Source organism: Stylophora pistillata, chromosome 4, assembly GCF_964205215.1.
Source record: "Stylophora pistillata chromosome 4, jaStyPist1.2, whole genome shotgun sequence".
In the NCBI taxonomy this organism is placed as follows: Eukaryota; Metazoa; Cnidaria; class Anthozoa; order Scleractinia; family Pocilloporidae; genus Stylophora; species Stylophora pistillata.
In genome coordinates this window covers 22,919,606-22,943,077 of record NC_142522.1, presented here as the reverse complement: position 1 = coordinate 22,943,077, position 23,472 = coordinate 22,919,606, and the positions used below count along the sequence as shown (strand labels likewise).

Below are 23,472 nucleotides of genomic sequence, written 5' to 3'. Positions count from 1 at the left end.
GCCACCCAAGAGCCTGTTCGAGCTGAGCAGAGCTACTTTGGTTGTTATCCGGACTCTGGTATCCGAGTTTTTTCAACGATTCTTTTCTACTTTTGAACGATTTTTGTTGAACATATAGCTTTTTTTATAACTCTGTATCTACATAGCAGGCATAAGAGCTCATTCCTTGCAGTGGTGACCGTTTCTAGGCCGTTGTTCAGTTTCCAAGTGCCTGTTTAGTTGTTTACTTTGAGCTTTGCCGAAAGCTATGGCCGGTCGCGGTCATGGTTGAGTTCCACAACTTTGTTGAGGACTGTTGCAAATCTCCGGGCATTACTTTGACTTCATCGATATAGAATGAGTCAGGGAGGAGTCATAATGGTATGAAAATCATAACAGTAATCAACATTTGGAGAATTTTCCAAAGTATTACATGTGATGCAAATGGTTGATGCTTTATCTTGCAGTACGATGGAGGTCGAGCAAGACGAATTAGTAAGCCAGAAGACTATAACGCCAGTATGAAAAGGGCTGGTTCCGAAACGCTTCTGAAAACGGATCTTGAACAGTCCAAAGAGGCAATTAAAGCTGAAATTCGCAAGCAGCTTAAGTTGAAAGAGGGTGCAGAGAATTTGAAAAAGGTAGCCACTGATAGGAAAACTATCGCTCAATGCAATACAATTTTAAAAGATACTACAGCCAAACTTCAAGACTTGCACGATGATCTCCAAGACCTGAACGCTCGAGTCTCTGAAGACATGCCAGGTTTGTAAATAAGTTGTTGTTGTAGTTAGTAGATACAATATTACTGAATGCATGGCATTCCGTGACAGTCAGTTGGACCTATTAACAAGCTACAACCATTTGAATCCTTCGCGAAATCGATTCTTTTGCAATTGTAAGCTAAGGGTAAACTTCAGCGTAGTTTGTTGTGTTATTTTTTTTTAATTTGAATTGTTGCGGGACTTGATTTTAAGCACCACAAATAAAATCGTTTATTTTGAGGTACTTCTGATAGTTACTTCTAATATTCGGTATATTTGTGGCGACTGAACAACCTATGAGAAGTACGCGCTCAAGTAATTACTATATTTTATACTCCTACACTTGTCAGTTGGAATGTCATACATTTGTACGAGATTATACGTGTTGCTTAAAATACAGCATAATTTGTTCCATTCGACTTTCCAGGGCGAAAACGTTGCACTTCAGAGAAAGGAACTCGCTCTATGTTGATTAGTGCATTTTCGTCACAAGGCATGATTGAAATTTTTGAGCAAAGTGTGTACAATGAAATATGTTGATGCGTTGCGGAAACAAACCTCGGTTTTGATCAGTTACAGAAAAGCTTACTTAGCCGTAACTTTGGAGTTCAAAACTTAATTGTAACCTTTATTCAACGTAACGTAGTATAATTTCATCTCGGGAATGTGCCGGATGGTGCATATCACAACGTACATTTAAACATTGTGAAAGTATTTAAATAGTCACCCTTCGGGATTGTTAATTTTTTATGTACACGTCGCCGTAAACCCTTGGAAAAAGTTACGGGTTTCAAGAGCGTTGTTCTTTGATAACCATAAGACTGTGACGCTTGGATTCTTTGCTTTCGCCACTGTCAAGGAGCTTTAAATATTTGGGTCCTTTTTCGGTTGTGTTTGTGACAACAACCAAGGATTGTTTACATTTGAACGAAGGAAAATCCATTGTTTGCTTTTTGCCTCTTGTGACGAGCTTTTCTTATCGTACTCTTTATCCTACTGTGCGAATCGGGAACTGTCTGGCGGTTTCCTTCCTTCTGCTGCATTTATATCTTATTCAAACCCTTGATGAATTTTATCTCGAGTGCTTGAAAGGAATTACCTGTTTCCGCAAGCTTTATTACGAGCCAAACAGTCACTTGGTAACATAAGTTGACAGACATACTGTGATTTTTAGATCAAGACGCTCCTATCGGCGGGTACCTTGATATTTTAGATTCAATTTTGAAATGGAAGGCTAACTATCTTTGATTGGTTGCTTTCTTGTATCGTTTTGTTTTTTTAAGTTTTTCTCCTAGAGTTTGGTATATTTTTAGACAAAATGCAATATAAATGCATGAGTTTTTAGTTACAGTCCCAGTTAATTAGATTGGAGATTCTGATTTCCTGATAAGTATTTGGAAGATCTCGCCTCGGTCTCCTTGATCTCACTTTCATTTAAGTGAGAATGAAACTCTAAGTTATACTAGCAACTCGTCTCAACAAAATGTTTGAATTGTCTGATGTGATAACCTTAGATTATGTTAAATGCACCAAATTAACAAAAATTACCTGTTTTATCAGTTGAATAAAATTCTTCTAATCATTATTTCATGGGCTTATCTGCTTTGGCCCATTGACTTAATAACCATAGATTATTAACAAAATCTCTTAAGGGAATTTTGATTTTTTATGTTGTTTCCTCCAATTCTTTGCAAGTACATGTACATGTATACCTTCTCAAACCTGGCAATGATATCAAAATGAAATGAAATACCTTGTATTTTGACCTTTGAATAGGATACAAATCAAGAAATGATCCCTGCTGATAAGCTGCAATGAAAGAACTGCAGAAAAGAAATTTAAAAAAATTTAGGCTTTAGTTCAGTAGCCATAATTTGTTTATAACAGTAGCCAGTTCTTGTTTAGAGTGATACCATTTTTTTTTTTTTTTATTAAGGACTATGAAATTGATACCTTTTTTGGTTGAATTTTTATCAAGTTGGATTTGCATACATCTAATTATATTACTTACTGGTAGGTGTGAAAATCTTTGGGCAGGCAGCTTCTTCAGATTATGCTCAATCAGTTTGTTGATGTATTAACTCTACAAGAGAAATATGCTCCAGACTATATGACTATTGTCTTCATGTTCAAAAGTAGAAGCAAAACTTACCTTTCATGATTGGTTTAAGAGTTGCTACTCTGATAATCGCAAAAATCAAACAGTTGCATGTTCTGGAAAACTGGACCTAAGCACCAGCTTTACCTATTAGAAACAAAAGTAATTATTCGAATCCCATACAGGGCTGAATTTTTTCAGGTCTGATTTTCACTATTGCTGAAATAGTGCTCTTTACTGCGAGGATCGTGCTCAAATACATTTCTATAACCGCACTTCAGATATATGAATTTCATACATTCATTGTGTTTGATTTATGATCTTATGGGTTTATGTCGGACTAATTTGATGACCTGCTCCCAGTTGGCTTGTTAGCTCAATTGGTAGAGCGCTGCACTAGTGTCGCAGAGGTCAGTGGTTCGAATCCCGTACAGGCCTGAATTTTTTCAGATCTGATTTTCACTATTGCTTAAATGGTGCTCTTTACTGCGAGGGTCGTGCACAAATACGTTAAAGTAATTATGGTAATCAAAACATTTTAAGAAACTGTGTGTTTAAAGCTCTAAACTGGACAGTTTCCTTCTAGTGATGCTTATCACAAGTGGTAGATTTTTCCTTCGGCAGAAACAATAGTTGTTCAAGAATCTGTTTCTTTCTCTGTTTCTCCAGTGTTAGGTAGTACATGCCTTTTTTTTCCAGGAAAAATGCAGCCTTGAGTACAACACTGTTTTGCAAGGCATGTTTATACCTAAACCAGCTTCCTTTTCCTGTTTGAAAGCAGCTTACTCAGCAAAAATCTTTTACTAAGGGAAGTTGCCATTCTTAATCAGAAAATAATTAAATTGGCATCTTGGTGACCTTTAATAATAATTATATTAATAATAACTAATGTGACTTTTTCCTTTAATAGTAGACTAGCAATTTCATGTAATTTTAGTATGTAAATAACACTTAGGCTAGCCACAGTCAACACCTAGCCTGAGTGAGTAGGATCAGCATCCAGTCGTGTATATACTGCCAATAATAATAATGATAATGATACTTTTATTTGAGTGTCAATGTGTTTAGCCCAGATGGACTAATTGGGAATGGGGACACCAATAAAATAGCAACACTAATTAACATACGGTACTTATAAAATTTGACTATTTACAGGAGAATGATAAGAGACTTAATGAGTGTAAGAGATCCAAATAAAAAAAGAATTGGTTTCAAAGATTACAGCAATTACTGTTGTTCATTAAAATTTCTGCAAGATTCAATTTTATTGCCCCTGGATGTGACTGTTTCTTTGCTCTGACCTTTTTTACAGCTGACAATGAAGAAGTCCTCTCTCCTGACAACACTGATGGTGTGTCAAATGAACCAGCTGTAAATGGCAAAATTGATTCATTAAAAAAGCAAATTGCTGTGGAGATGAAAGTGAAACAAGGCGCTGAAAACATGTTAGCAATGTACAATGCTAGTGGATCAAAGAAGAAAGATACCAAACTTATTGCAGAAGCTCAGCAAATGCTGGAAGACTCAAGGACAAAGATAGAAATTATTCGAATGGCGCTACTGCGAGAGCAACAGCAAGGACTGTTAGGAAAGGAGGATGGAGTGGTATCTGGTGGCACAGGTGGTAAAGAGAATGCTGAACCAGGATTAGGACTATCTCCTTTGGAATTAAGAATAGAAGATGTTCGCCATCATATTGAAATTGAATCTAGAGTAATTCATGGTGCAAAAAACATGATAAAGTTTTTACAAAAGTCTGGTCGTGATAGGAAAGGTTTAGAGGAGGTAGGTGATATAATTTTAAGAAAGTAAAATGTCTGATGTAGTAAGGGCAACAGGTAACAAATTGATGTTTTGCCTCGTTCACAAAGAAATAATGCATTTCCAGAATGAATTCTTTAACTACAATGTAAAGCAACTTATGAGTACTCTCAACGGCAATAGCTTCAAGAATCCTACTGGTTACCATGCAGGACTCGATAAACTCTGTCCATTTTAATTTCAGCACAGGGGTGCTATTCCCATTTTGGTGATTGCAGTCAAACAGTGTTTGCGTGACAATTCCAACAATGTAAAGTACCTTTAAATTTGATCACAAGACTTCGGTATCTAATCATTTGTTCTTACAGGAATGTCAAAAAGACAGTTCACTTTGATGATTATATAACTTAGACCCTCTGGAAACATCTTGATGTTTCTTAGTTAAACTTGGAAGTTATGAGTTGTGCTCCAGAGTGTACTGACTCGATCTATTGAAAGTTATTCACTGAGGAGAAATCTTGCAATTTGCATTGTAATCCTCAAAGGGGATGATGATCACATGTAAACTTCTTGTGTGGGTCTTATGGTGTTTACTTGGCTGTGAATGCTATACATGTATAACTGGGGACTCTCTTGGATTTCCTCAAAAGGAGGAAAAACCTCTTTCAGGCTCTTGATCTTAAGACTGATTCTCCTTGCTTTCTTACTGTGTCCTTTTCTGGCTGGCAAAGGGTTGGTTAGAAAAAGGAAATAACATTTTGCTTTTGATTTGATTCTTTTTTCCAGGTTGAGAAGAGATTTCATGAATCAAGTCAAAAATTAGACTTACTTCGGTGTTCACTTGCAAGACTTATGGGAGAACTATCTCCTGAACAAGCAGCTGTAGGTATTTATAAAGACTATACAACTACACCTCCATCTTATGCTGATCGCAAGGCTGTTGGCTTGGGCAAGCAACAATACACAGCAATAACTAAACCAGCAGCACTCACTGGAGAATTATATGTAAGTTTTCAACTAGTCTAGATGTGATATATGAAGCTTCGGATTTGTTGGAAGAGTAGAATTCAGTTTAACTGCAGTTGAGCATGTGGAATGCAAATATGGGTAACCTGAAGCATAAAGCCCTTGAAAAGGAGTTGAATTATTTTCAAGTGTGCGACTAAGGCAAAATATGGAATTCCCAGGAGGTATTCAGACCTTCTGCTGGTCATGTGTTCTAAATCTAAGCCATGGGGAACTTATGGTGAATTACAGGGCCCATACTTCAGATGTAGATTTGTGGCACTGGTCTATGGGATATTCACAGTGTCCTTTTGACTTATGATTAGTGAGTTAGAAGTGGATGTTCATTGCAACTATTTGTAAAGTACGGTTACATTTCATGGAATGCAAGTATATTTTTTGCTTAATTTTATATTTTAGGGTAACTTCTGAACATTGCGATCAGATTATATCTTGCAATACTTAGAGGTGTTGTTAAGTGATCATCTTTATGTTGTGCTCCTGTTTGCTTCCAGAGACATTTTCAAAGAGCTCTAAATTGACCCCTGTTTCCCCAGGTCCACATTGTTGGTGCTGATAGGCTCCTTGCAGTTGTTCCCAATAGAGATCCTAGAAAAACAATCAGTTTAGCAATGGTGAGCCCAGATGGCAAGCTGGGAGATAGATCAGGCTCTAGTAAGAGGAAGAGTGGTTACAATAAATGGAATGCTGAGGAGAGTTTATCAGGTATTTTACAGAAAGCCATTGTATCAAATTTGTTGGATAAATGTGATCCTTGTCATGTACAAGTGTGTGCTAATTGTTTGAAGTTTTTGCATGAGATTTCCCAGCCTCACACAACCCTGGCTTATAAAATCATTGTATTTATAGTGTTTTACAAAAACTTCCTTGCAGGGCTTGACACTAATGGTAGCCAACTATAGCCACAAACTTGTAGAAATTCAGTTTTGACGAGTGGTTTTTGATTTCCACTAACCAGTTTGGCTTGTAAACCACCTGAAATTGTCATAATGGCTAAGTTGTTACTTAAGCCACTTGGCTAGTAAGTTGAAAAGTTAGCTTTGAGCCCTGCCTTGTCTTCATCTTTTGGCATTTCCCGTTACTCCAGTGTAATGCTGTAATACAGATGAAGAGAGCACTTGCAGTAATTTTTCAATAAATTAACAATTTTATCGAGCAATGTGTAGCAAAATGGCAGGAACTCAATCAAGTTCCTGTATTCCTTTCACCCCAAAATCTCCTTAGAATTTCCCCATACTGTTTGCCCTACAGGTTTGGATAATTTGCCATAGGATCAACAAGTAATCCCCCGACTGATGTTCTACTTTATTCCCATCACTTGATATTTTATTGACATTGTAAGGAACAAATCTTTCTTGGTCCTTCATGGGAGTTAGAGGGTTAAAAGTAGATGACCTCACCAGTTAGTTGACCAGCAAGATAAACCATTGAACTTCTTAAAAGTGTTGGATTGTTACAAATAAAGCACTAGATGATTGAATGTTCAAAGCATCATTCTGTAACTAAAAGTCAAATGCAATGTCCGTACATCCCATAATGATCGTTCTCCTTGTTTCTGTGATTGTTAGTTGAAGTGTGTGCAGTCCTCAAATTGGATAATTGCTACGTGGGACAAACATCCTGGAAAACATTGGGAAAGGAATGTTGGAGTCAACAATTTCACATTGACTTAGAAAAGGTAAAGAAATAGAGATGATTCACACATTACCTGTGTAAATTGAGTTACATTTTGTGTCTCAACATTATATATCACACTGTGCGCATTGGTTATTTACTCAACTGAAGTAATTTAGGAGCCTGCAGCTTACATAAGCCTCTTGGTTTCTCTATGGGTTTCCTTGCCACATGCTAAATTTTCAATTATGTTATTTAGCGGTATTATTTTATAATTTTTATTTCTACTGATGTATTACAATTACAAAATGGCAAAATAAACAAGTAATGAAAAAAACCTGAGGATACAGCTTGGTCTACTACTGTATAATTGGCAAAGGGGTGATAGCCAGAGAAGCAGTGTCTTCTTCCACATCCTTTTTTTTTTTTTCTTAGAAATTTCATGAAATCTCACTTTGGCTCTTTGGAAATAATTGCTTCTTTATTTTAGTTATGTGTATCTCTATTATCAGCTAAGTAATCATGATACTAAATGTATCTCAATTTTAGGGGCAAAGATAAAGGGCAAGGCTTGGGTGTAGGCTATGACTTCTCAGATATAGGCGGTGACTACTGCAATTGAGTTAGAGATGCAATTGGACTGAAAGTGCTACTTTAGTTCTCCATGAATATAAAGTAAACTATTAGGACATTTTGGGCAGATTGACCTGATTTATAATGACTTCCACCTGTCAGTGTACTCACAAGAGTTTCTTGTTTCCCTTTAGTCAAGAGAGATTGAAGTAGGGGTTTACTGGAGAGATCATAGGTCCCTCTGCGGTGTGGCATTCCTAAGACTAGAAGAGTTTCTTGATAATCAGCGGCATCAAATTCAAGTTCGTCTTGAACCACAAGGTTGCCTATTTGCTGAGGTATTCTTGCATATTTATAAAAAATCATGTACATGCATGTATGTTTATGTTAGGGACTGGGTAAATCTAATAATTTATATTTTTCCAGTCTGTATGACATACACTATGAATTACTCCATGTTAATTGAAGCTCTTGTGGTTGTCCATCATTTGCTTTGTTTTACATGTTTTCTTGTTTAACTTGTGTTGAAGTAAGCAATAAGTCATCTTGTGTCGTGAAAGCTTTCTGACAGCACGTCCTCAACTTGCAAAATGAGTATTAGTCACCCGAAAGTGTTGCATGTCCCAAGAATATATCGCATATGTGTTACTATTGTTTGAAATATTTAAAGCAACCAACATTAGTATTAATTTTGTAAATCAATACAAAGGACAGTAGTCATATCTGAAACCTTTGCATTTGGTTCTGTTTTGATCTTCCTTGTTTCTTAAGATCTCTTAATTAAAAAAAAAACTTGTTTAGAGTACTTCTTTGCCAGCTCTCTCTGGGCTACATAGCATCACTCTTGATGATGATTTTTTTTTAATTGTAGTTCTGCACTAGAAAGATGCTTTGATCACGAAACAGTCTCCCTTTATTGATATTTACAGTTGTAAAACAAATACATTTAATAGGAAAATCAAATTATCTGCTTCAATTTCTTTTCACTTTGTCATTTCTTTTGTGTGAACTTGAATTCCTGTAAGCATGCTCTATTTAAGGCTTCACGTTTAGAGCCATGATATTTGAATAATTTAGTTTTTGTATGCATTTTTAATCACTGTTCTATATTACAATATAAATTGATCTTTGCTATATGCTTTCAAGACTGACTAATACATGATGTCATCAATAATCTGGGTTTTGAGTCTTGAAAAAGATAAAATCGTTTCAAATGTTGAAGTAGTTTCAAATGTTGAAATCATTTCAAATGTTGAAATCCTAATAATGATCATTGATCATGCTGGCAGATGGTCCATGTATTTATTGTTGTTGATCAATGTAAAATTTTTCCAGAGTCCTTTTTTTTTCTCTCTCTCTTTAAAGTATCTCCATTTATTTAGGGTTTTTTGAGTTACATATGTTATTCCAAAATATTATACCTACTTGCATTTTTCTTGCTATGATTCTTTCACAAAAAGTTCATTTATACACCACAAGCAACATTTCTTCTTGCTTCTTTCAACATCATTTGCATTTTCATTACTTTTCTTAGTAACTAATTCTTGTAGATGAAAAGAAAAAATTCTGTCTTTTTAATATCTGAAGTAAGTGGAGAAAAGTTCTGATTTGTGGTTTGGTGAAGAAACAAATTTAATTCAGTACTTCTTCATGTTTATTCCCTTTCTGTGATATCTAGGCTGTTCTACTTGATCTCCTGCCAGTATGTTTTTATCCATGCTCAGTCTTCCTAATTGCTATGCTCCAGTGGTTTTCTTTGTGTTTCCCAGCACATGTTCACTGTTTGAGTTTTGATGACAATCCTTGTAGTTTATGTGATCTATCAATGTGGACCTATGGGGCATGAAATTGTCCTTTACATTAAATATTTTTTTCCTGTGTCATAAAACGTACTGTGTTGAAACTCTTGAGCCATTTTTTATATTTCTTCTTGCAATTTCTCTTTTTCCTACTTTTGGTTAAATTGTGTGTGATGGCAAATTTACATCAATTTCATGATCCTTATAGCCAGGGGTAAATCGAATAACATAATTCTGTGCTGTAAGAAGAAATAATCCCCCTCAGAAGGGGAATGATTGATTACAATTTTAATTAATCCTTTACTGCCAAATTTCAAGATCACACACAAACATGGAAAATCATATTCTATTTAAACAGAAATTAATTTTAATTTTTTTTTTGTACGTTTTGCCTCTGGTCCTAGAAATATTTGTATTTTCATGCTTTTGAAAACTAGTTTTTTAAACCCCTCAATAAAACTCCTCCAAAGAGGTGCCTATTGTAAACACTTTTAGTAATCTGTGTAAATGCAAATTGAATTTACATACTTTTCAGACAAGACAGGTGCTTGTGTTTCAATGTTTGTATTCTTTCTGTCTTGTGGAGCCAATGAAGTTTTACTCTTAGACAGGTTTTAGCAGGTGAATAGCTGTCATTGGCTGGTAAAATGATGAAAAAAACTTCTAAGCAATTAAGAAGCTGCCAACTGAATCTACCATGAAGTTTTAGAGCTTGATTGGTTTATGAAAAGGAACAAAAATTATTTCAAATGCCTCTTCTGCTTCCACAGTGGCTGTGTTTCTCATGCTGATCTTTATTCATGAGCTTTTGGGCTTTTATGGCTTGATTATGGAAGGCCAAGGAGGTTTATTATTGGGTCAGGATATCCCAAGAATTCTGATCTTTGATCACCTAGGATATGCAGGTGGAATTATGGCAGATTTGGTAGAGATTTGCAATTGAGAAGAGCTCAAAAACAGATCATATTTTCTCCTTTTTTTTTGCCTCAGGCATGAAATGAAAACTGGATTTGAAATGCATCCTGTTTGATCTTCATTTGGGCAAATGTACTATTTTACTTAAAATGCATTATTTAGTAATTTGAAAGGTGAGAACAAGTGGCCTGGCTGAAGGCCATGTATGGTGAAAATAATTAAGGCTGATTGAAATTCAGATTAGCTCAACAATGAATTGCAGTGAAGATATATCAGATATTGTAGGCAGAGAACAAAATGGCTTCCTTTATCAGGGAAAGCTTAACATCACTAGCCGCAAGATTGAGAAGATTTACCAGCAATGGACCAAGGAACTGGCAAAACATGACTTTGGAGGTGTGAAATCAAGGAAGGGTGAAAAACTCCCGGTAAATTCAGAATGGAAATCCTCAAGGAAAGAAAACATCTGTGTGAATAGTAATGAGCATGATATTATGAGCAAGAAAAGCTTTGGACCTGGTGGATTTTCAGTTAAATATTCGGTCGAGGACAAAAAGTTGCCTCCTTTTCGCACTGGAAAATATATTCCCAAGGATGATGTTTATTCCTGTGACAATTGTGCTCAGAATGAAAGATCAGTGGCTTTGTCTGGGAAATCTAAGGAAAGCTCAACAGAGAAAATTTTGTCTGGTTTAAGTTCACCACCTCCATTTAGAACAGGAAAATACACACCAAATGATAATTCTATTTATGTGACAAGCCCAGAAAAATTGGAAACACAATCCAGTTCTCCTTCTCATGGTTCACCAACACATAGGACAAGAAAGCCATCTTCTGAGAAAATTATAGGAAAACAAAATGGATGTTTTGGCAGTGGACGAAAATCACCAGGATCACCAAGAAATAGAACTGGAATGAAGTCTCCTGCCAGGGAGGGAAATAAAACCTCATCACTCGAACAGATAGGCCCTAGCACTACAATTACTGGTACAGCAAAACTGAGGTTGAAAAACTCAATAAGTCAGAGTGCAGAAATAGTTGGCAGAAGTGCCTCGACTTGCCCAAAAAGTTCTGCCATGGAGAATTATGTTAATTCAAGGGCTAGAACGCGGAGTGAAAATATGCTCTCTGTTAAAACTTCTCAACGCCCAAAGAGTTCAGTAATTGAGAACAGCACTCATCGATTTAAAGCAATTGTACGTGATAATGACATTGGAGCTACTGACAAATGTAAACCAACTGTTAAAACTCAAAGCAGACCCCGTAGTGCTTTTATGGAGAACTCACTTTCTAGTCGTTTGCCCATGAAAATTGTAACAAGCACTAGAGGTCAAGCTTCTCTAGGAAGAAATCTAGTGTTGGATAGGTCACCCAGTGGGGAATCTAAGAGATACCTCAGGAAGGGGTCAGATTCTTCAGAAAGAGGTCATCAGCGCTCTAAGACAACAACTTCAATCAGCAGCAGCTGTAGTGAAAGAACTTACAATGCAGTGAGACTTAAAAAACCAAGGCGCATGCTACATAGAAATGCTGCCTATGTTAAACCGAGAAAGAATAAAAACAACAAGCCTGTGGAAAGGAAGCAAGGCTCTCTGCAAAAGAAGCCTCCCAAGTCCCCAAGAAAGGGAAAACTGGAGTCAGACAGAGTGGATGGATGTATTGCTGAAAAACCAGCTGCGTCACCAAAATCATATGTGTTTTCTTTATTCATGGACAAGTTTTGCATACGAACAACAAAACTTAGGGATGGTGGCTTGAAAATCCCTACAATCAAGAGATATCGTGTGATGGTGTGGAAGATAAAAAGGATTTCTTACCTGTTCTACGAAAAGGTGCTAATTATACTGAATAATAGAATTATTTTCATTTTAATTTATACCAAAATTGTCGAGATTTATAAGGCTTGGCCATATCAGAAAGAAATTCTTCAGTTGATTTCACATTGATTTGAACTTTGTTACACCACTGCATTTTATAAATATTGTGTTTTAAACAACAACAAACATATGAAACATATGTGTGAACATATACGTATATTGTGTTTTATTAGAAAAACACAAGCCAGGGTATTTTTTTTTTTTTTTATTCCTTGCTTTCTGTTGGGTGAGTTATCTTTTCCTGTCTTTCTCACTTGGCATGGTTTCAGTCTGGTTGATTCTTCTCTTGATGTTTGTCAAACATCTTTCCTGTCAGTGTCTTCCGCTTCTTTGCAAGAGAAACACATGAATGCATTTTGTTCTTAATGAAGTCAATCACTCTTGTTGTGAATTTTAAAACCACATGGAAAAGAAATTGTTGTGTTTGAATGCAAGGGAACACAGGGAACATCGTTTGATATATTTCTCTTGATTTAATTTTGCATAATAACTCACCGTGTTGTAAAATTGACAGCAGGATGTTTTTCAGTGGAAAAAAATTGATAGAATTTGTTTTCTTTTTACAGTTATTGATCATGTATGAAGCATAACTGTGTGGTTATCTCAAAATTATTATTTGAAGTTGGCTTTGTGGACATACCATGTACACTTGTGTCATTTCATAATTATTCTGAATATTGTTTTTGTAACAAGTGGGTTTGTCAGTATGTTTTTCAGTAAATAACTTTTTTCTGACATTATCATTCACTCACGAGGCTTTTTGGTTTTTTTTTTAATATAAAATTATGGGCATCATAGGAAGGAAGCATTTTGGAACACAACTGTCCTTTGTTCCTGGCATCTCTCCTCTAGACTTATTCTGTTATGTTGATAAGCAGGTAGACATTGGAAAACCTCAGCGCACTATGACTGGCATTGAATAATATTTCCTCAAAGCCGTTTGTCAAATAGTAAAAAACTTCAAATTAAACAACAGAAAGTTGTATCTTGGATTTTCAGATGTTTGAAATAGATAAGGCTACATGTGAAATTAATATTTTTGTAGTTTTTATTATTCTGATCAGTATATTTACTGCCATTATAGAACAGTTTTCAGTAGGAATAAATGCAGTTAGAGCAGATGACTGGTACTTAATAAAAGGAAGCAGGTTGATTTTTTTTTTTTTTTTTGGTAGGATCACTCCCTCTCTCCAAAAAAAAAAAATTAGAATGTGTTATTTTTTTTCCATTTGTTGATTATTGCATCTGAATTTGCAGCTCTAGGAGATGTTAGAAATTATGTTACCTCTTTACATGAGTTTCTTTGTTTTTGTTGGTTAAAGTGCAGGATGTTTTCAGTTTGCCTCCCACCTGTTGTTTCTGAGTTGTTAATAATTAATCTTTGAAAGGAAAAACCAAGTCTTGTTGTATGGAGCCTGCAACCTAGACCTAGGATTTTTCTCAAGGATGATCATTCTAAATTGTACTATGTTTGTGTTTCCTTTTAAATGTGTGAATCAGGTTACATTTCTTAACCCAATGGTGACAAAGAAGCCAAGACTTCAGCGGCAGAAGAAGCTTTTTCACATTCAAAAAGGTGAGAACTATTGATAATTTTTATGGTAATTCTTTATCCTTGGTGCTAGAATTCCTCCTCTTAAGATTTTTTAATTTGATAATTCTCAAAGTCAAGGTCATTGAAATAAAGTTCTCCTTCTATGTCTTAGCATTATAGTGTTCAGTGAGTTTTTATTGTAATAAACTTGGTTGTGAATTTTTGTTCATGGTTAAATTTTCAACTTTGACATGTGCTTTGTTCAAAGTCAAATTATTAGATTTGATTGAGTTTTGCATTTACAAGTATGTTCCATTAACACGCTGATCTTAGATTTTCAAGTATATTCAGCAGATTTATAGAGGTGTAGTTTAAAATGTTGTGTTGTTTATGAAAGGAAGTGTGCTAGATATGGTGTGTAATGATATTAATGAACAACTGTAAGATCCATGGAAGTGTATCCTAACTTTCTTCCCATTTTGAGATTTTGTTGCATTTCTAATCATTAGTTAAGAGTTGACAATTTCCAACAAATGATATATAATTAGTTGATCATTGCTCCGTGACGTATCTTTATCTCTGAAATGTGTTTAATCAGTCTTTTGAGTGCATTGAGAAACAAACTAGTGGAAATTTTGCATACCTTAAAGTAGGGTGTGATTTTAACACCCTGTTAGTCTCTGTTACTGTTACAGTGTAGCTCTATTCATGATGAAAATACAACAATGAAAGATTTGGTTATTTTACTTATAGAGGTAGTTGGGGGCTACCTCAAACTAATGTTTTTCTTTCAAGCCCATGTGTAAAACAAAATGTGCCTCTAAGGTTTATAGGCTGGCAGTAATTAAAAAACGAAGTTATTTTACAACAGGGTTTATCTGTTTAAGCAAGAAAGGAATTTTACGTTTTTTCTCAGGTGCATTTAGGGCCCTTACCTTACACTATAATGGTTTTTCTTTTCAGGGAAAAATTTCCTGCGTGCTGGTCAAATGAACACAAATGTTGCAACATGGGCCAGACTCCTGAAAAGGGCAGCTCCACCAAATTGTACAACAAATAATCCAACATTAAGCCCAAATTCTACATCACTTCCAAGGCAAGTATACATGATACAAGAAGGATGAGGTGTAACCAAGGCAGAATCATTACTCAGGAGGTGCCAGGGAAGTTTGCCAAATGTTCCCTGAGCATCATTTTTCCATGGTTGATAAGTGTGAGGATCTGATGATGCTATTGCCGAGGCAAAGTTGTAATTTCTTAGCTCAGGAGACTCATAATTCCTCAAAGTTTCATCTCCCTGTCAATTGTGCTAATCAGTGATCTAGCAAAGTGTTGTATGTGACTGATGGTGCCACTGGCTTTCAAGTTGTGTCAGTTGTCAAGTCTCTTAATAAATTTGTACATCCCTGATAAGAATCTTTTCTGTGCAGAGGTGTGTTCTGAACTAATTGCTTTTTTTTTTTGTAGTGGTCAACAAGGATCTCAAATGCAAACACCCCCTAGACAGCCAGACTTTGACAGCACCACCCCAACTAAGGGGCAGAAATCAGCAAACAGCAGTGAAAAACAATCAAGCTCAAGCACTAAGAGAGCAGTCAGTGAAAATGAAGTCCAGGTATGGTTGAAGAATAAACTGGTCAATTAAAACATGCTCTGCTGATGGCACAAGTCCCTGCAATTCTCCCAACTTAGAATGACTATGTCACAAAATGTTCAGTCAAGTACAGCAGTTATGAATTCTTCACTCAACAGTTTCACTTCCAATGTCCAAATCTTAATCCTGTTGTAATAATTGTCTAATTTCTCCTTGTAAATCAATTATGAAAATTTGGGGGAAGATCATTAGAATTTTATGGGGAGAAGTTATATATTGATCACCTTTTGGAGTTAAAGGGTTGAGTAAAATATAAAAGGAGAAGGGCTCAAATGGAAAAATTAAATTGAATCTACTCTTGTGTTGGTGTATTCTTCCTTCAAAGGTAGAGAAAAGGGGAATGAGAAGGGGCACTTCTGATTTAAATATGATCAGTTGCACTTTACTGGCTTAGTTGTTGTTTTGGAATTATTTGAATTGAGTATGGTGCATGCTTGCCTTTTCTATTCAATGGGTATAAGTTGTTATTTGTTAAGTTTTAACCTCTATAGCTAAAATTTCATGCTGTTTAGTTTCTTGCATTTACATTAGACATTATTTATTGTTTCAGGATGCTCTTTCAGCATTTGGATTCCTTGACAGCCCTCAAAGTCCACCTCAAAGACCAAACGCTCAGACATCCCCTCCAAAACCAAGCCCCCCTGTGAGAAGAAAGTAAGTGTATGATTTTTTTTTTTTTTTTTTTTTTTTTTTTTTTGAATGCTAGTTACTTCTAAGAATTGATTCACGGTAAAATTTTTATTAGTGGTAGGGATCTTTTGAGAAGAATCTGCAGGGGAGGCACAGTGAATGAGGGGCAAGTTCACTGAACTGATGATCTGGCAGTCTTTCGTTTAAGTCTCACTCTGAACACTGGCTTGGAAATACCCACAGGTCCCCCTCCTGCCATTTGGCTATTTGTTCTTACAAATTTCATGATTGATTTGGTACTTTTGTCAATGACTTTTGTTGTGTAATGCCGTTAAACTAGTAACTGTGGCTAGGTGCTCTTCGAAAAAAGAGAAAGCAAACAATGTGAGGTCTCATCATCAATAAGCTCCTTATTTAAACATAGTACTTGTTACATTTTTTGTATTTTTGATCTGACAAGTTGAATTTGATTAAACACAGAAACTCAACCGAGTAAAAGCAATCTAGAATATAACCCTGCATGCTATTGTTGACCTTCTATCTTGCTCTGTTGTTAGCAGGTGATGGTTGTGTACTTATGATTATGCTCCTTTTCATTAGATCTCTGGGCTTTTTTTCCTTTACATAGACCTCCTTCACCTCCAACTAGTTCAACAAGTCATATGAACATTGACAGCTTCCGCTGCATCAGTGTGTTAGGTAGAGGACATTTTGGAAAGGTGAGTTGGGTTATCCTCAGGCCACTGATCCAGGTGGATTGGCAACCTTAGTTGCCTTATTTCACAGGGAAAGATCCATCTCCCCTTGGGAAGAGATTCTGCTGCTCTGACCACCGTGCTCTTCAGAAATTTAGCTCACCCTTTGCCTTCTGAAAAAAATTATTGTTATGATACTGGGGTAGGTTAGGGCTGCATTCCCATGGGAAACATTTTCCACCTGTGTAGATTGACATTTTTTCGGCTTGTACACATATAATTATCATTAATTATCAGAGGTGACCTTGAAATCATTTGGGAGGATTAGTTTTGGAGTACTCCTTGCAATTGTAATTTACACAGTTTTAGTCTAAATGGTTATTTCCACTTCTTTTGGCACCAGGTTATTTTAGCGGAATATAGGAACACCAATGAATTGTTTGCAATCAAGGCTCTGAAAAAGGGGGATATTATTGCACGAGAAGAAGTTGAAAGGTAAGTTTGTGGGGCAACCAAATTCTGAAGCAGTCATTTGCTTTATTCCAATGATAAAGCTAAAATGTTAGAAGCTAAGTTAAAAATGTTTGAAAATTGTAAAAGCATGTGTTTTTTTTTGAGACAAAGACCTAATTGTTAACCTAATTCACATACATTACATATTAATGTAATGATCGAATTATGTTTTTACCTATTGTATTAAGAGCTTTACATTGACTTGGCTATCTTTTATTTTTCAGTCTATTATCAGAGAAAAGAATTTTCTTGACAGCAAACAAGATGAGGCATCCATTCCTAGTTAACTTATTTGCTTGCTTCCAGACTCATGTAAGTTTGAAATAAATATTACTATTGTGAGCTACTTTGTTTTCATGTTCAACTTAATTTGCAGCTTAGCTTTTTGCCCTTTTGTTCCTACACTCCACATTGAGGGCAAGTTTTCATTCCACTCCCAGGTCTCTCTGGTTTGTGTTAACCCTTAAACTACCACATTTCTTTTGATAGAACTTACAAGAATTTAGTGTTAGATCAAGATAACAAATGTAACCTTTAAGTTTGAATATTCTCATGACCTGTCTGCTGGATATTGTATGGATATTATTGGTAGAAGTTACATGTTTATCACTTCTGGGGATTAAAGGGTCAATAGTTACCTGGAGGTAGGCTGTGGCTCGGTCACCATGGTTACCGTGATACTGAGGAGATCACCCCGTCTCTTCACTGTTGCTTCTTGTTAGCACCTACCCTCCTATACCAATGACACAGTCCTCTATATTTGGTTATCTTTCAAATAGTTCTTCAAGTAGCTTTTTTCATTGTTTGTCTATTGCAAATAGGAACATGTGTGTTTTGTTATGGAGTATGCCCCTGGAGGTGATCTTATGATGCATATACATGCAGATGTCTTCTCAGAACCAAGGACAGTGTAAGTATACTCCTTTGTAAGGGTCAGAGCAAGAAAGGGGGTTTTTGGTTGTCAGCTGTCAGCATTATGGTATCTGAGCTTTAACAATGGTCATTTTGTTGAGCTGCTGGGAAAGACACTTTCTTGTCACGGTCAATCTGTCAAGGAAACCTTGTTTAATACCGAGGTGACCTGCAATGCATTTGCGTCCCGTCCAGAAAGGGAATGGGGATGACATCACTCCTTAACACTTAATGCTACAAAATATGAGATGAGCTGTATGTGAGTTAGTCTCAAATGCAGGAATTGTAATCTGATTCTTTAAAGAATGTTGTGCTCATCCTTTTGATACACATAGTCGTTTCCTTGATCTATTTTGCTGACACATGTAAAACTGTAACATATGAGATTTATTTATGTAAAAGCCAAGCCATTTTTTTTTTAAATGAAATGTTAATGTGTTCTTTTCAGCTTTTACACATCATGTGTAGTGCTAGGACTGCAGTATCTCCACGAACACGAAATAGTTTATAGGCGAGTACCATTGCTTAACATTAATTTTTGTTGTCTCTAATGTCTTTACTTCGACTGGCAGACATCATGATAAAAATGGTATAAACATATTTTAATTCTTTCTATGTGGAGAGGTCAAAGCAGTGTTTATTTTTACAAAGTCTTATAAAAAACCTCAGAGTAGTGAGATTATTTCATGTTTTGTTTCAAGGAATCTGGGTAATGGAAAATCAAAGTCTTGTTAGAGAAGCATGAGATAAATTGAAGGAGTGGTTATTATTGTGATTACAATTCCCCATGTTGTAGTTGTTGTTATTGTTATTGTTGTTATTATTATTATTATTATTATTATTATTATTATTATTATTATTATTAGTAGTAGTAGTGTATTGGTTAATTCTCTAAGATTGATTACTATTAATGCGCAAAGGTCATTTCTCATAAGCACACCCTATGTTATTGGAGGAATTACTTTTGTAGTCATACGCAGTAGTTGCAGTGTGCTTAAGATGAGGCATTTCGCATCGTAGGGATTTGAAGCTTGACAATTTATTGCTGGATTCTGAGGGTTATGTCAAGATTGCTGATTTTGGTTTATGTAAAGAAGGAATGGGTTTTGGAGCAAGAACAGGCACCTTCTGTGGAACCCCTGAGTTTTTAGCGCCAGAGGTAAGTTCACTGTTTAATCGGAAATGTTTTCCGGTCATTTGTTCATAAGTTGAATTTAAGGTTGTCTGAACCCACAACGTAGGGCAGGTTTGATGTATAAGGATTCAGATGTTCTTTTGATAAGACATAGTTTTTACTTTTTACTCAAAGGTTCTTACAGAGACGTCGTACACGCGAGCTGTAGATTGGTGGGGTCTTGGCGTGCTCATATTTGAAATGCTGGTCGGAGAGGTAAGCTCCCCTCATAAAAAACACCAACATAGTGTTGAAAGAAGAGGTCTTGACAATTCACCGGCATTTTTTTTTTTTTTATTTGCGAGAGTAAAGGGTCGGTGGACATTTTCAGTGCTAGTATAAATGAATGTTGACTTCACGAACAAGTTGACAAACTCAGAGGTAATTTAGGAGGTTTGGAAATGCCTCCGAGGGAATTCTCCGCCTTGTTTTCTTAGTATTTCAAAGTGCAAGATTGGTTTTCAGCTAAAGAGTTTTGGGAATGCCCAAGCGGTTTTGTGAATAAGTTGTTTAAAAACTGTATCATCCCTTTCTTTTCTAGTCACCGTTTCCGGGAGATGACGAAGAAGAAGTTTTCGACTCGATTGTAAATGATGAGGTTCGATATCCAAGGTTCCTTTCAACAGAAGCTATAGCTATCATGAGAAGGGTGAGTATAGATTGTTATTTGTATTAGACGTGAAACGTTGATTCTTCCTGCTTGTTAACTCGAGTCCTCATATTTTGAGTTTTAATTTGACATCAGTGCTATGCTCATCTTATCTTTCTGGTTGTTAAGTAGATCCTCTGATAGCGTCTTTGTTTTGGTGTTTCTCTTGATAATTTTCTGTTAAACAGCAAATTGTCCGCGACTAGATATAACTTTATTTTATCCGTAATTAACCTTTAGAAAAAGAAAGTATGACAAAATTACAAATTTGTAATTGATAATTGTTTTTTTATTCCATCGTGTGTTTGACTTTTTGTATTTTGCGCGGGCTGGGGCAATTGTGTTGTATTTTAAGTAGTATATGTAGCTTTATTCTATCAGTTTGTTTTTTTTTTGATAATTTGTTTTTGTTTTTAACTTATTTAAGTTATTGAGGCGCACTCCTGAAAGACGGTTAGGAGCCAGTGAAAAAGATGCAGAGGAAGTCAGGAAACAGCCATTCTTTAGGGTAATTAATGATCTTTCCTGTTTATTTGAACTTGTCTGGTAAACTGGGAGCAAACTTGGTGAAAAATACGAGTGGAATTACACCTGTGAACATTTTTAGTAAGGTTATGGTTAAACTTTTAAGTGACTCCACGAGCTTGAAGTTTGGTTCTAATGCTTGAGTATAATGTCCATTTATTTTCTTCACAATGGTAAATTCTGATGTCAAATGGTTACTTTTCGTGTCTTGTTGTTAGGATATGAACTGGGATGATCTCCTCGCTCGAAAAGTTCGACCTCCCTTTGTTCCAAGTGTGGTATGTTTTTGTTTAGTATGCTGAACGAGTGAACATTTGCTTTTGCAACATATATCGTATACAAAACTTTTGTTTTGAGTCTTCTTCCAGTTCCACCCATAATAAAGATGTATAGACTGCTTCCAATGGTTTTCCGTAATCCTTCTTTGCGAATGTTATAGAGATAATAGCTTGATCGAAACCATATTTCTAGTCTAGAAGGCCTTCACCATCACATATTTATTTATCATCTTAATTATTGTCTTTTTACGCATTGTGAAATACTCCGAGCTGTGTTTCTGAGTTGGAACGATTTATTTGTTCTAAGTGTGGTTTTACTGTCCTTGATAACCTAACAAGCTTCGCTGCAATGCGAAGCAGTTGAAGTATAATGCCAGAAAACATAATGCAAGTTCTGATCTTTCTTTACAGAGACACGCGGAAGATGTGAGTAACTTCGATGAAGAGTTTACCTCAGAAGAACCTGTTCTGACACCACCAAAGGAAGCCAGACCGTTGAGTAGTGAAGAACAGGTGAGAATCCTCTCGCAAGTTTTTAACTGCTGGTAAAGACGAAAGAAAAAGACGCCGCAGTCCATACGTGACTGATTCAGGAAATTCTCTTCAGTTCTCATTTTACTCAGTAGTGAGATAAGAAGTCTGAACATCTGAAAGCTGATGCTCCTGCCCGGGGACTCAAGATTTCTCTGTTAACCAATTTGGTGTGATATCAAAAAAAAAAAAAAAAAAAAACCCTAACCCATAGCTGACAATTTACCAATTTCTTAATTCCTGTCTTAAGCAGTGTATCCAAATAGTCTGGAGAATGTAAATATCATTCCTGAGAACTACAGGAACGAGTCTAATGCCTTTACGTTGGGAAGTCGGCCCGTTCGGGCACGTTCCATTGTTTTCCTTCTGCAGGACCTCGAGAATGAAGCAGTTTGACTCCCCCACCCCAGCCCCTCTCCTTATTTTTCACCATCACTCACCCCCGTAGTACAAATTTCTTTCTCTCCCCGGCCTTCCACTGCCATTAAAATCAAATCTGGCGGCCATTTTTCGCTAAGAAAATGCCGAGCACTAACTCGCCCAAATTAAAAAAAAAAGCTTATTTTTAAATGTGCAATATCTTTCTTTTCTTGTCTAGGTATTGTTCGCTGATTTCAATTACACGGCCGACTGGTGCTGAGAGAATTCAAGAACGAGCGATTATTTTATAGAGTAGTTTAGCTAGTGATGGATTTTCATTTTTACAGTCCCCAGCAGCGGTTAGCTCAGTTGTAAAGCAGTTTTATGAAAGAGAAAAGTGCAGTGATTTTATTTTTAAGTTAACGGGCTTGTATTCTCACTTTACTGTTTTCCTCATCTCCGCAGATAACGTGAAGTGGAGTTTGGGATGTAAATATAAATGTAACATAAACGTTGTCGCCAATCTTTACACTAAATTCCGGCTGGTTTGACTCTATTTTTGAAGAAACAATTGCGCGCTCTCTGAGAAATTAACAGAGGTCGTTTTACTGCTCTTTGTATCATAACTTGAAATTACTCGAAGAATGTCCAGAACTTTCGCGGGATTTTGATACAACATTCCTCCTTTGAATCTGTTTTCAAAGACTTGCAGCTTGTCTAGAATGTTTATATTATTATTATTATTATTTGTGGCGGGGAGAGACCACCGAATGAAGGCATCAACTAACACAGTCCATCTCGCGCACGAACTGAAAGTAATAAAATTTCACTTTCTGCCTAAGTTTCTCGATACTATTGATTTCTGAATTACAAGGTGGTCGTTAGTTTTTGCCCTCCTTTGGTGGAAGAGAACTGAAATTAGAAATGATCTTATAATAAAACTTGTACATAATAAGAAATTTCTCTGCCAGGAGATTGTATATCATTTATTTTACAGTATCAATTTGAAATTAAACCTTGACGGATTTGAGTTAACGGTCGAAATATTTGGTTTATATTACTAATAAAGAGGTTATAGTTTGTTTTGACTTTCCTTTCAAATCGACGCGAGAGGTGCTGCATTCAGTATGTGTGGCTCGTTTGGATAATAAACTCCTGTGAATTCTTTGAAATGTGTATCTTCGCTGTGCTTTGTGTTGTGTATTCGCTGTGATTGTCGATAGCAGATGAATTATTAATCGATTGACCCTTTGTTTGTCTGTGATTGTTTTAGAATACTAGCGCCACCCTAACAACGAACCAGTCGCATGCAAAACTAAAATCAACCGCGTCTTGGTCACTTGCACTTCGGGCGGTGCGTTTGTTTTTATCATTAATTCTGTCAGGTTCCTCGATCGAAAGGGAATCGAGTGCGTTTCACGCTGTTTTGTGCACTGTGCATCCGTGGCAATTTTTATAATTTCTGCCCGACTATCGGCTCCGGTGAATTTTTCAGTTATTTTTTTACAATTTCGCCATATTGGTAAATTCTGTCGAAAAAAATGAAATGAAATTATTCGGTGACTCCATTGCATTTAATAATATAAAGAAGAGTTGATCTAGCTACACTTT

General features: G+C 36.1%; 1 protein-coding gene across 2 annotated transcripts; it reads left to right on the top strand.

Annotated features, from left to right (window-relative positions):
* Nucleotides 1–32: 32 nt before the first annotated feature.
* LOC111323674 (serine/threonine-protein kinase N2) lies at nt 33–23,033 on the top strand. 2 transcript variants are annotated; one of them, XM_022927081.2, is made up of 23 exons: nt 33–360; nt 447–744; nt 4,154–4,626; nt 5,389–5,607; nt 6,165–6,333; nt 7,197–7,306; nt 8,010–8,153; nt 13,907–13,982; nt 14,904–15,036; nt 15,408–15,555; nt 16,145–16,248; nt 16,853–16,943; nt 17,323–17,414; nt 17,657–17,744; nt 18,254–18,342; nt 18,793–18,855; nt 19,365–19,503; nt 19,654–19,734; nt 20,060–20,167; nt 20,595–20,675; nt 20,911–20,970; nt 21,382–21,483; nt 22,100–23,033. In XM_022927081.2, the coding sequence occupies exons 1-23, from the start codon at nt 337–339 to the stop codon at nt 22,139–22,141; spliced, it is 2,934 nt and encodes a 977-aa protein (XP_022782816.1). In that variant the 5' UTR covers nt 33–336; the 3' UTR covers nt 22,142–23,033. The 2 variants fall into 2 exon arrangements, with proteins under 2 accessions (XP_022782816.1, XP_022782815.2); XM_022927080.2 differs by lacking the exons at nt 33–360; nt 447–744; nt 4,154–4,626; ... (2 more) ...; nt 7,197–7,306; nt 8,010–8,153 and adding an exon at nt 10,655–12,361.
* The last annotated feature ends 439 nt before the right edge of the window (nt 23,034–23,472 follow it).